The sequence below is a fragment of the Nicotiana tabacum genome, chromosome 10 (assembly GCF_000715075.1).
Source record: "Nicotiana tabacum cultivar K326 chromosome 10, ASM71507v2, whole genome shotgun sequence".
NCBI lineage: Eukaryota > Viridiplantae > Streptophyta > Magnoliopsida > Solanales > Solanaceae > Nicotiana > Nicotiana tabacum.
Genome location: NC_134089.1, coordinates 4,090,912 through 4,105,331, shown reverse-complemented (window position 1 = coordinate 4,105,331; position 14,420 = coordinate 4,090,912). Strand labels below are relative to the sequence as shown.

The 14,420-nt window shown below is 35.4% G+C and overlaps 2 protein-coding genes across 2 annotated transcripts; one reads left to right on the top strand and one right to left on the bottom strand.

Annotated features, from left to right (window-relative positions):
- The first annotated feature begins 250 nt into the window (after window positions 1-250).
- Window positions 251-1,256, top strand: LOC107782663 (germin-like protein subfamily 3 member 2). Its single transcript, XM_016603564.2, has one exon. The coding sequence runs from the start codon at window positions 268-270 to the stop codon at window positions 919-921; it is 654 nt and encodes a 217-aa protein (XP_016459050.1). The 5' UTR covers window positions 251-267; the 3' UTR covers window positions 922-1,256.
- A 945-nt stretch (window positions 1,257-2,201) lies between these two features.
- LOC107782666 (uncharacterized) lies at window positions 2,202-13,182 on the bottom strand. Its single transcript, XM_016603567.2, has 9 exons — window positions 12,972-13,182; window positions 11,597-11,859; window positions 11,277-11,488; window positions 10,787-11,051; window positions 9,396-9,608; window positions 5,887-6,048; window positions 5,592-5,803; window positions 5,136-5,409; window positions 2,202-2,692 (listed from the first exon to the last, which is right to left on the bottom strand). Exons 1-9 carry the CDS (start codon window positions 13,063-13,065, stop codon window positions 2,402-2,404), a joined length of 1,986 nt encoding a protein of 661 aa, XP_016459053.2. The 5' UTR covers window positions 13,066-13,182; the 3' UTR covers window positions 2,202-2,401.
- Window positions 13,183-14,420: the final 1,238 nt, after the last annotated feature.

The following is a 14,420-nucleotide window of genomic DNA, read 5'->3' as shown; positions in this document are numbered from 1 at the left end:
GATATAGACAGTCTACCCTAATGCAAGCATCGGTTACTAACTCCACCGCTCAAACGCGTAATTTATATGTCACACTGAAATAACTTTATCCTATATCCAAGCCCAATACAAAAAAAGTAAAAATAAAAAGCACAACATTTATGTCAAATTGTCACATAATTTCACATTGCTTGCTAAAAGGAGGGACATTAAAGTAATTTCATAGAATGTTGCCTCTATAAAAATCACACTTCAACAAATTCCAAAGTACTATAAACTCAAGAAAAAATGTATCCAAAATTTCTTGTTTTGCTACTCACTAACTTCTACATTTTTTGCTTACTAGCCTTAGCCTCAGACCCTGACCCTATCCAAGATTTTTGCATACCTAACACAAGAAAATCAAGGTACAATTTTTTACCATGCAAAAATTCTAAGTTACTAACACCTGATGATTTTATATTTCCCGGCGTAAAATCGCCGGGAAATTTCTCCGATACCGGACTCGCGGCCGTGTCGGTGAGCCCTACAATATTTCCAGGACTTAACACGTTAGGAATGTCATTTGTACGTGCTGATTTGAATATTGGTGGTATAAATCCTCCTCATTTTCACCCTAGAGCTACAGAAATTGCATACATTTTACGTGGAAAAATTTATTCAGGTTTTATCGATTCGAATAATCGAGTTTTTTCGAAGGTAATTGAACAAGGAGATGTCATGGTTTTTCCTAGAGGATTAGTACATTTTCAGATGAACGTTGGAAAAATTCCAGCGACGATTTTCGGGTGTTTTAATAGTCAAAATCCAGGCAATATGAAAATTCCAGCAACTATTTTTGGTTCTGGAATTAATGATGAGCTTTTGGAGAAGGCTTTTGGATTAAGTCTTAAGCAAATTGCTATAATTAGAAGGAAGTTTTTTCCTAAAAAGGCAAGGTAAAGTGTGAAGGACTTTATTGGCCTTTATTGGAATTTAAAGAGAAAATTGTTTAAGCAGTTGGTTGAGCGATTATTTAGGTTAATTCTTCTTATAATTACTCGGGATCGCCATTGAGTATGGAATTTCTTGAGAAATGGTGGAAATGAAGGATAAATTTCCCTTTTTGTTATTTTTTGTAATTTGTTTTCGATTACCTTTTATTCTTTTTTGGCTTATGAATTATTTTTGTTTGTTATTGTCCTTAAAAAGAACTATAGTGAAATGATTTATGACACAATGTTTGTGTTAGTGTAATATAACTAGGCCTTTTATACAATATTCATACTATTGAATCATTTTTCTCTATTTCTCTGCATGTTATTCTTCGATTTCTAGTATTACCTGTTGTTAGTTGTTACCCTTGCTTTAATTGTCTTATTTCTTTGCTTTTTTACTGTTGTTACCGGTCTTGTTTTCATTAGTCTCAATGTGGCTTCTTCACTACTGCTTTTCTTTTTCAAAATTGTTGAGAAATGTTTTTCTTGAGCCGAGGATATTCCGGAAACAGCTTCTCTACCTTCACAAGGTAAGGTTTGTGTACACCAAAGGCGGATACACATGTTACGTTGAGAGGTCACTGACATTACAAATGTCTTCAAAAAATAGTCAGATATTAGCATAGGCCTCCTGTACCAATCTTTATGAGCAGTGATAAATTTATATTGAGTATCACGGTGTCCCGCAACAGCCAAATCCCGGATCCGCCTCTGGCATACACACTATTCTCCACCGACCTCACATCGTGGGAATACACTAGTTTTTTGTTGTTGTTCTCTTTTCTTGAAGCTCAAATACTTCTGTATGCAAGTCATTTTATGTCCTATAATCAACACTGCTTATTTTTTGAAGACATGCCACATCACCATTCACCATATAAAAGCATATTCATTCACTAACAAAAAATTTGCACTATAAGTGTAACATTACTATTGAAGGATAGCATTGGAGCAACGGTCAAGTTGTCTCCATGTGACCTATAGGTCACGGGTTCAAGCCATAGAATCAGACACTAATTGCTTGCATCAGGGTAGGCTGCCTATAATACATTCCTTTGGGGTGCGACCCTACCTCGAACCTTGCGTGAACGCAGAATACTTTGTGCATCGGGCTTCCCTTTAGTGTAATATAACTGCTATAACAAGTTATTGATTTACCTGAATTATTTATAAGACTTGTTATGAAATGCAATATATTGTTACACCATGTTTTTCCCCATATCCCATCAAAAGTAGGGAAACATATGAAAGGCAAAAGATGTTTAATATTCACTATCATTGATTACAAAGGAGCAAACAATGGTAATACAAAATATTCTCTAAGTCAAAACTTTGACATCAATATATGAAACTGAAACGAGCGATAAAAGCACAAGATATATAGGCAAATAAGACACTTCACGACGGGCAGGATGAAACCTCGCGCAACAATAAGAATGATCAGTCTACCCGGTTAAAAGCGCCTTGATGACTTTGACTCCCATTCCGTCAAGCATAGGGACCAAATGACCAGAACCTGGAATTTCATGATATTTGATCCACGGTAACTGCTGTGCGATATACCTTTGTAGTAAGACAGGTGAGAGCTTATCCTCGTCGCCTTGCCACAAGTGAACGGAACCTTCATTGTTAGGAAATGGGTTCTCAAGATCCATCGGGTCGAATTCCCATGTCCCGAAGCTAATCATCAAGTCTCGGTGGAGGGACTCGTATTCTCCTTGTTGTCTTATCTGTGCCTGAAGTGTCATCGGAGAATGAGTAACAGAAACAGTGCAATTTAAAGTAGTTTGATAAGCGCGCGAAAATGAAAACTCTACAAAACCACAAAGAGAAAGACCAGAACAAAACAAATTACAAAATTGCACACATGTTTGGCCATTAAGCCTAATCTCAAACAGTTTCTGCACTTGACAGCATAGTATAGAAAACGAGAACCAAACATGAGAAAATGAGCAGAAATAAGCAACTTACCGCTTGGACCTTAATTTTCATAATCTGGAAAGTTCATACAACAATAGGCCACAACTAGAATGGACTATGATTTGAAAATGGCTAATGCTCAAACATTGTGGTACAATCATGTAATAATCCTTCACCATTACTACCAAGCTAATGAAATGGCATCCCAATAATGTTACCAGCCAAAATGGTGTTGTCTGTTGCATATTTCCCTTCTGCAGAGAGTCACCCTAAGGCCCGTTATCCTATACATCATATCTTCTTAATTCAGGATCCTATGCACATTGACTAATTCACTGGGTACCTGCTACTTCCCATCAACGCACGCATCAGCAGATGAGAAGAAATCACTTAGTTTTTTTGTATCACTGATGGAATTTGAACCCTGGTCTCCCAAGATTTTTATTCACTTTTCCATACACAACAAGCTTATTAGGCCTCATTTCTTGTTGAAGGTCTCGACACTTAATAGCGAAACTTGGAGGTTTCAACAAATGCGGTTCCTCACCGAAACCCTACCTAGACATATATTCAATTAATAATCAAATCATACTGACCTAAATTAGCTATAATGCTTTATTTCGAAGGGGGTAGTCTAGTGGTCGAAGAACTGGAGTAACGTATCCTAGAAGACGCAACACTAATTCTTTTTTTTCCTATTTAGTCTAAGTATTGGTGGTTAGAGTTACTCAATACATTTACCGAAGAAAAATAACAAGTACCCGTAGATTAATCAAGGTGCACAATCTGGTCAGCACACCATTGTCATTAAAAAGAAAAGAAAGTTTAACCGTTATGCCTTACTATGTCTATTTCTTAAATGCCGATCAATCCTTATAAAGTATTACGATTAACCTCAATGTACTTTTACATATCAATGCTCCACTTTCGATGCTCGGATACAAAAATTTATTCTTCACGAACCTAAGCTGCAATTAGAGTTGTAGATTAGTCAACTTGTGTGGGAACAAATCTTGATTCAACTTCTATAATCACGAACCTGTTACATTTTGGATGCAAATTTATTATGTAAACTTCAATTGCAATAATCACAAACAGGAGGTTCTTATTCTTTAAGACATGAGAATTTACCTTTGGCTAGACATATGAAATCCTATAATCTAGGTAATGGTTGACCTCACAATTCATTGAGTTTTCCTTCAAACCTGTTCATTATGTAAAACATTTTTGGATAATGCTTAACCTGTCTAAATACTTCTAGTACTCTTCGCCTTTTGCAGAATTAGACGAAAAATCAAAATAAGCAGATAGTTATAGTGGTCGATAACTATTACAGTTGATTCCAGAATTTCATTTTGGATAGATGAAAATAGGAGAAATTAATAATCTCATGCGCACACTGAGCTCGAGCTTGAGATCGGTAAATATTTCGTTAGCCAAGTTTGAGCTGGTTTCCAAACTCAACTAATATACAATCCAGGCTCAAGCTCAACTCGAATAATTGCCAAGCCCAAACTTATAAATCTAGCTGCAATACTGTCCTTTCTAACATATTCTCTTCTCTGTTCAAGCCCCAAGACTTTAAACCTATAGGTACTAGTGACAACTGTTTACACTCTGCAAGTAATAAGCACAAACAAATTCTGTTCAAAAGAAAGAGGTAGGCCTCTTTTTGGCACACTTACACCAGCATGGATCTAACAACGTCCAATATGGGGATAGCTATTTTTTCATTTTTGGTAAATTAACATTTTCCATCGATGCGCAGCATGTCAGTGTTAGCTATACAAAGGTAGACTGTACAAGGATGCTTTACGACTCCCAAAAATCTAGCCAACTACCCATAGTCCCGGTCCATCATTTGATTGGAACTTCTTGTTTGATCCATCTATTTACATTTATATATACCATTTAGACCATGAAAAAGGAATCATTATTGACATGCACAACATGACTCCGAAAAGGTTAGATCGAGAAGTTGAAACCTTGGTACCTAGTCATTTAAAGAAAATTATCACAGCATCAGAACATTTTGAACTGTCATTTCATGCCCTAGGTTTGGAATTCTGTAAATGCAAGTCGTCTACCCTAGAAATGAAGATGATAAAGATGAATATAAAGATCCTTATATGATTGGAAAACTGGTAGCACAAGTGCAATTGATCACCTGGTCAAATGATATTTTTTCGCAAAAATTAAACTAGGCCATCCATACTTGCATCATTACAACAAATGGATACGAAAGGACAGAGCTCTTACACGATAATCCTGGGACTCCTGGTTCGAATGACGCTTGGAAATTAGCTCTAAGTCTTGTGAAGAGAAAACGGCAGGGTTGCGACCTGCAGCACTGCATGCAGGAAAGAACTTCTGACTGTTCCACCAATAGGTAAGCCACGGAAAGTAATGAGCAATGCGAAGTGTCCATTGGTCTTGAGGAAGCCGAAGGTTGAATGCTTCTTGGGATAAATTTGCAGGGAACCTAGGCCACCAATAGTTGACGACTGGTGCAATAAGAGCTGCACCTGCCAATCTGTTACAGGAAATGGATGTGATTCTTGAATCTTGATATTTATTTCAAATTACTTAAATGAAACCAAAAAAATTTATACAAGAAAAATTTCAAGCTTCTCTATTACAACAACTAATGAATCTACACAAATTCCTTATGACGTCTAACTCTCTCCTAATGTACATAAATGAAAATGCGATTACCTGTGAGGAATGTATCTGAGACAGGTCCATACAGCTTGTCCCCCCATTGAATATCCCATAACATAGAATTTGGATCCTAGACCTAATTGATCGGCAAGCTCCTGTACATCAAACGCCAAGCTCTTGACTGTTCGTTTTGGATTAGGATCACTTTCTCCATAACCAGGTCTGTCAAAGGAAACAATATATACTCCTAAACTTTCGATAACATCCTGCAAAAGAAGAAAAAATCTTGTTCAGAATACAGAGTTGGTCTGTATAAGAATACGAGCAAAAGGATCAAGTGACACTTTACTTGAGAGAGGGTGCCGGCAATTGGAACATCATGTCGGCAACCATCGTACCCATGGATATACACAATCTTATACTTTGCATTCTCTTTAGGTACACCAATCTCCTTGTAAGCCAAGTGTCTTCCATCACTAAGTTTGATTCTAGGTGCAGTGACGGGAGGACCATCGGGGGATCCACAGGTCTTCGGTGGAGGTGGCCGTGTTGCCTGATAAGCCCACGCCAAGAACCCCATGAAAAGAACCAGAAGAATTTTCCCAAACATCCCTGAAATGTTCTCATTTGAGTTGCAAGATAATCCCAAAAATCAAATAACTTTGAAGAACAAAACAACAGAGCAATCTCATTCCAGCATCTAATAATAATAACTAAAGAATGGAGATTGTGTAGAGAAACATTTGCACACTCAAGCAACCTAAATCAAGTTAAACCGAAATTTCCGCTTCTAAGAGAAGACAAATTGGTTCTATTTACAGTTTAAACTTGTATAAACAAAATGATATAACCAATTCCAAGATTGATAAAGAGCATCTCATTTAATACAAGTCGAACAAAAAAAAGGAAATTTTGTAATAGAAGCATTTGTAAACTCAAGCAACTTAAGGCAAGTTAAACATTTTTTTTGCAAATCTAACTAAAAACCAATTTAAAGAGAACTTGTATAACTAATAAGTAAGATATATCCAATTCCAAATATTGATTTAAGTTATATACACTGACAATGTAAAGATCTTTTTAAACCATCAGTAAATTTTAACATTGTGATAGCAGGTTAATTACCGTTTTTACCAAGATATCAATTAATGCATATCAAGAAATTTCGACCTGATTGTGTAAATAGTTTTTATACCAACCAAGACTCACCGAAAGGACTTACTATCTATAGTAATAGGTGTGTATGTGAGAGCAAATCAAAATCAAAACTTTCACACTAAATGTAATAAAGTTATCAACTTTACATAATTAAGATTCAATTCATCACTATATCGTTTACAGTGTAAAGATCTTTCTACACTATCAGTAATTTAACCTATCATAGCATGCTAGTTACCATTTTTACCAAGATACCAATATCAAGATAACACGTAATTACTTGACAAATGACCTGATTGTGTAAATATTTTTTACATCGTTAGCGCATAGGCAAGTGCATGCCCCAATAAACTCATTCAGAAGTGAGAGAAAATCAAAATCAAAATCAAAACTTTCCACCAAATGTAACAAAGTTATCAACTTTACATAATAAAGATTCAGTTTTTCATCACTATATATTCTAACATATGATAAAACTGAAAATTCTACCCCAAAAGAGAGAAACTCAAAATCAAAATCAAAATCAGAACTTTCTCCACCAAATATAACAGATTTATGAACTTTACATAATCAAGATTCAGTTTTTCATCACTATATATTCTACATATGATACATTTGAAAATTCATATTACCAAAAAAAAAAAGAGGAAAAAGAAAAATGAAAACCCACCTGAAGAAAAAGGAAAAGAAGTTTTTTGTTTAGCTTTACGAGTGTGAGCTCTGGCTGAAGCTGCTGAAATTTTCCTTGTAACCCCAGCTGCCATTTTTTCTGTTTTTTTTTTTCCTAGTAAATTCTTGATTTTGAATTTATTAGCTCTGTATTGTTGTATAAGTGTAGATTTATTCACAGATTTAAACTCAATTCAGTTACAAACGAAGACAGAGAGATCTGAGTCTGAGCTCTCTGATCTAATAATAGTTACACCTTTTGAACATATGATGTATCGATGGTAAGGACAACTTTTGACCCAAGCATCTTTTATTTTTCTTTTTTTATTTCTTTCCTTTTTTTATATTTTTTGGTAAATGGAAATTCCTATTTACATTTGCACCTACTATGTGGAAAATTCTTACCATAGTCTGATAGCAATAGATTATAAGATTTGATGCTTGTTTTTTTTTGGTTGCTAATTAAGTAAGATTTTTTTGTATGTATAAAAGCTTTTATTATTACTCCTTCCATATTATATTAAGGCAAATGAATATAATATGGAAGGCAAATGAAGCCATTGCCTTAGGCCCCCAATTTTAAGTATTATGTGTCACATATATTTTATGTAATTGCTATTAATAAAATATTTTAAAAGTTTTAATTAAATTTATACAGCTGAGTGATAAATAAGGATAAATTTTTCTCTCATTCAATTAAATGATGAATGCTATCAAATCTATTTTTTTTTTATGTTTCTAATTATTTCACTTTCTAATTTTAACTCAATTTCTCTAAGTTGGCTATTTCTTTTCACCATAGTATATTGATTCATCCATTAGAAAGCAATTATTTTGTGTTTATCTTTTTAAGAGAAATCCCCAAATGCAATGGGGCGCAAGGTTCCAAAGACAGATTATCGACGTGTCCCTCTACCTTCTTCCACTTAATTAATGCCACATTTTCATTTAAAATAGAGTTCCAACAGCGACGTGCACCTAATTCACACATCACGCGTTGTACAATTACCACTAGGCCAAAGTCCTTGGAGTTTGCTTTGTATCTCATTATTATATAAATTTTACAAAAGAAATTTAAGGGCCTTTTAATATGTTTTGGATTTAGGCCACAAAATCCGTTGAGTCATCCCTACATACGATTTGAAACTCGACGAATATTAGGATCATTCCTTTACCCTTCTTCACTTAAATACCATTATTTTGTTTGCTGGAAGGTTCAAACTCGTGGCATGCCTGATGCCCTTAATCCATATATCTGGTTTTACCACTAGACCAGAGCCTAGAGGCTAGGCGGCGTGATTATAGTACTCATATTGTGCCTAACACGCAATTCATATTGCGTTGGAATCTATTTCATGACACGAGCATGGAGGATCCATGGGAGTGGACGTCAAGATAAGCAGAGGCAGGGCTAGCCTATTAGGTACATGTTCGACTGAACATAGTTACTTAGCTTAAACATTGTATTTATATTAAAAAATATATTAATTATGTATAAATATCTATTGCGAACCCAATAACCAAGATGAGCTACTAGTTCTGTGGCTAATTCATAACCATAAAATTCAAATTCTGGCTTCGCCTCTAAAGACAGGGGCTCGGCATAACATCCTGAGACTTCAGTCTTATGTCCTCCACAAAGGCTTGGAATGGTTCCACCCTTAAATCCCCTCTACCATCTTTAATGAAACTCAAGTGGTTCTAACAATTTCTTGATAACAATTAGAAAACAAAAACTTCTATACCATATGAATTTGGCTTTAAATTAAGGAGCAAAAACACCAAGTTCTCACACAATAGACCACAAAATAGTCTCTAAATGCCAATTCTGTTATTAAAAACTATGACAAGCCGTATGGAATATACTCAAAGTACAAGCTAGGTAGCGAAAATGATAAGCATGATATAACATGTCAAAAGATCTAGTGTATGTAACTCTTAAGAAACATTTTTATCGCCATGTAAAAGAGCGTTGACGATCTTGTCTGCCATGCCATCAACCACCGGAAACATGTGACCAGCACCAGGAATTTCATGATATTGAATCCATGGTTGTCGTTGTGCAATATATCGTTGTAGAGTTACAGGTACGAGCTTATCCTCGTCCCCTTGCCATAAGTGAACTGAACCTTCATTGTTAGGAAATGGATTTTCCAAATCCACAGGGTCGAACTCCCATGTCCCGAAGCCAATCATTAAGTCACGGTGTAGTGACTCGTGTTGTCCCTGTTGTCTCACCTGAGCCTGAGATACCATGGAGTTCAGAATAATAGTCAGGTACTAATAAGATAAGAATATCAAAGCTATGCAATACACAAAAAGACACTAACAAACAGCAGCATTCTCGCGGATCCATGAGTTGTCGAATTTTGATTGGAATGAGGGTCTGTAATTGCATATATAAGTGGAGAAAGCTCTACTTCCTCATTTGACCAACAACAAAAGAAGCAGTATGTTAATGTGTTAAAGATGTGGAACAGTGTCCACGGGAATGCTCGCGTTTGAACCATTTTAGAGAGCCTAGCTAATAAGAGGTCCTCTGTATTCAGAGATGTTATTAGCGATGTGAGTGTTACACCGAGTTAGCATGAAATTGACTGACTAAAACACTTGTTCAACGGGAAGAACTCAATGACCGAGCCAAATGTTATCCAATACAATTGGATGATCAGTGATAGTCTAATCTCATGCAAATAGAGACATTAAGTAAAAGCGCAATGGAGTTTGATATTGATCAAAACAACCTTTACGTGTGCACTTGTAGTATGTTAGACTGCTATATATCCTGTTTATTCTCCGCTCAAGTCTGCAATTTTTAGCCTAACTGTTGCTATTCGCTAGATTCATACAGCAGATTAATTATCAGAAGCCGAAAGATATCACACTGAGTTACTTTTCTTTCCTTAAGCCTGTTAGACACTATATATGATCGCATCATAAGTAAAAATGCCCAGCAGTTTGACTGATACATGCATTGCTTAGAGTTAATACTGTGCAAAAGTTGCCCTATTTCTTCTAATGAATTAGATAGATGCACCTCAGCAATAAAAATGCCCCGTTTTCACTCTTCAGATGAACAAATCGTCTCCCTTTATCCGGAGTAAACTACTACCACTCGTGTGTGCACGTCTAGCCAAGACCTTATTGCTAAGCTAAAACTTTATCACTGTTAGGTTATCTTACTCTACTAACCTCAAACTTTTGGCTTGTAAGGATAAACAAACTTGATATCTCCAAAAAACAAATTAAATGTATGCCACATATTGAAGTTCTTCCAATATCGCTATAAGTAGAGACAAATATTCTCTTCCAACTGAAATTATTCGTGTCAAAATGTGGTTTGTTGTAGCCGTTAATCACATGATGTTTAGTGATATTCGAAGGCACAGTAAATCTGTAGAAAAATTAGAAGAGCAACTTACATAAAGGTCTTTTCTGGCACGATACGCGGGCATTAATTCTAAGTCTTGGGAAGAAAGAGCGCCAGGGTTGTAAGAAGCAGCACTACAAGCTGGAAAAAATTTCTGGGTGTTCCACCAGTTGGTAAGCCATGGAAGGTAGTGAGCGACACGAAGATTCCATCTATCCTGAGGAAGCTGATGGCCGAATGCTTCGTTGGATAAGTTCGCGGGGAAATTAGGCCACCAGTAGTTGGTTACTGGTGCTAGAAGAGCCGCTCCTGCCAATCTGTTACATTTCACACGAGTAAAGCTTATAAGATGGATGAAACCGATCTATATTAAAACATTTACTAAATATGTATAAACATTCAATTCAGAACCCAGTTACTAACACCTTATATCGCTATTCTAATTCAATTTAGAACCCATAAAGTTCAAATCCTGGCTCCGCCTCTACGCTTTCCTATATGGCCGATTCTCTGGCTAGTATATAAAGGAATAGTATAAGTACCTGTGAGGAATATATTTGAGCAATGTCCAAACAGCTTGTCCGCCCATGGAAAAACCAACGACATAGAATTTGGATCCAAGTCCTAATTGATCAGCAAGTTCTTGTACATCAAAAGCCAAGCTTTTCACTGTTCGTTTCGGATTAGGATCACTTTCTCCATAACCAGGTCTATCAATGGAAACAATGTACACTCCCAAGCTTTCAGTAACCTCCTGCCAAAAAACACGTTTCGATACCACAAGTATAAGACCTTAGAAGGGTATAAGCAACAGAAATGACGACAACAATGTACAACTGCAGGGTGAACGGATGAGAGTTACCTTAGAGAGGCCGGTTGCAACAACAGCATCATGTCTATTCGAATCATACCCGTGAATGAACACAATCTTATGCTTTGCTTGATCTCTAGGTACGCCATGCTCCTTGTACGCCAAGTGCCGCCCGTCACTTAGTTTTATTCTAGGTGATGTGATAGGAGGGCCATCAGGGGTGCCACAAATCTTTGGAGGAGGAGGCTGCATTGCCTTATAAGCATATGCCAAGAACCCCACAAAGAGAACCACTAGCATTTTCCCAAACATCCCTGAAAATTTTCCCATTTTTTGCTATCAATAGAATCTTAAAACCAAGAAAACAAGAACAATCTCTTCTTTCCAAGGGTCAAAATCACAACAAAAACAAAAAATGCTCGGTGATTTCTTCCTATTGGGACTTGAACCTATGACTTAAAGCAATTTTTGAACTCCTTCGCCACCACAATTGAATCTTCCTTTATATCAAGGGGATTCAACAGTTTATATATAACTAAGAAAAGTTCCATTTTTACAATACAATATAATTTTTCGGAAAACGGGATTCAATTGAACCCCCTTACCTGAATCTCGCTATGCCGCTACCCTGAGAGGCGCGCAAGCTTGCCTAGACACCTCTTTTATAAAAAAAACAAGAAAAAAGCTAGCTTGCAGGCACATCTTTAGCAACTCAAACAAATTTCAACCAACTTTTTCAAACTCTACATTTCAAGGTATGCAAAATTTACCCAGCAAATTCCCATAAAAAGAAAAAAGTCATTTACCATTGATACATCTTTTCTGACCATCTTGTCTATTAGATTATAACCTTCCTGAGTTCTTAGTCTCAAGCAGAGGCGGATAGAGCCTTTGTTTAAAGGGTCAATTGAACCCTGTATTTTTGACACGGATATATATGTGAAAAACTACTATAAATTCAATAAATACACATTTTCTGCGCCTCAAAAACTGCTTCTGCGTATACTCAAAAAGTTTTTTTTCCTTCTAAAGCTTGGCCAAAATTCTAAGTAAATGGCATTGTAATAACAAAAATGAAAGGCAGGCTAATCAAGATATCTCCAACAACAACAACAAACCCAATGAATTCCCACAAGTAGGTCTGGGACGCCTTACCCCTACCCTGGGAGCAGGGACAGAGCTAGAGGGTGAGTTACAGGTTCGGCCGAACCAGTAACTTTGGTTCAAACCCGGTATTTATTAGATGAAATTCATTAAACATGTACAAATTAGTAATTTAGAATTCAGTAACTTAAAAATAATTAGAATTCCGAATCCATAAACTTTAAATCCTGGCTCCGTCTCTGCCTGGAAGTAGAGAAAGATTGTTTCCGATATACCCTCCACAAATTCTCCCAAAAAAAGGAGCTAGTAAAAGATTTAGCACCTGAAGGAAGAGGAATGGAACTCTTTTGCTTAGGCTTTCTAGTATGAGACCTGGCTGATGCTGCTGAAATTTTTCTGCTCATTTTTGCTGCCATTTTTCTTACCCAAACTTCCTCATATGAATTCAAAGCACAATTTTATAAATTATTAAAAGGTCTAGATTTGGTGAAGTTTGACCAATAGGCATTGTCAGTACTATTTCTTGATGTTATCAACTAATCATTGTTTGTTTTATAGCAGTATTTATGTTTGCTTCGCATGCAAATATTTGTAAATTAATGTGGTACACAATTTGGTGCATTATTTTAATTAAAATAGAGAATTTGAAGTCTTAAAAATTGGTTTGAAGAGTATTTCAAGTGAATAATGGTTTACTTATTAAAAAAAATCGTGAAGTTCATGTTCGAAACATAATTCAAATATTTTTATTGGTCAAGCTTCTACGATCAGCTTATTTTTTTAAAACAGAAAATTCTCAAAAGTACTTTTAAAAAAATATTTTTTGTGAAAAGTAATTTTTATTTGATTAATTAATTTAACAATATTTTGATCAACATTTAGTGGTTGATCAAGTTTTTAAAAAGTGATTATAAGTGTATTTTTCTTAAAATGTTTTTTCACATCTCAAAAACTACTTCTGCTTAGAAACTAACATTGTATAGGCGTTGTAAAAATAATAGCCGAAATATGTATAAAATTTATAATTTTTTTGTGTATATATACATTCTGTATATTATATACAAAAATTATATAAATTTTATACACTTTTTCGGCTACCAGATATAAATAGTTTCTGACGCGAGCTAAAAGTGATAATACCCCTTCTGCTTCTATTCAAAAGTATTTATTTTTCCTCTAAAAGTTTGGTCAAACTTTTTTAAAAAAAAACTTTTGGCAAGATAACTTTTATTATTATATTTTTAATAGAAGAGAAAGTAGAACATGAAAAATCAAAAGTTGTTCAAAAAAGAAAAAGAAAAGAAGATGTAGTCAACCTGGGGTTGTTGAACAACATTTTCAAGATTGCATAAGTTAAAAAAAAAATACATTTTCTAGATTGAAAATTCTAGCCAACCACCACGTTTTTGACAATTTCAACTTTCCAAATTTATAAATACAATTATTTTATTCATCTTTAGCAGAAATATTTAATCAGTATTTAGTAATTCTCTTTCCTTGAATTTTCACTACAAATAAATCCCACTAGTGCTTTGTCAAGTAGATCTTGGCAAGCTCAGTTGCATTACTCGCAGTGTTGCTAAAGGCGCGCTTAAAGCGTACTTAAGCCCCCCGAAGCAAAGCGCAAAATATATCGAACGCTTTTCCTGGCTTAACGATTGTTTCAGTGTCATTATCAAAACTCTAAGGCATATTTTCCTTGTCAATGAACTTAATCCTTAATAGGCGATATTAAACAATTGATATTGTACTTTATCGGGGAAAAAAATTC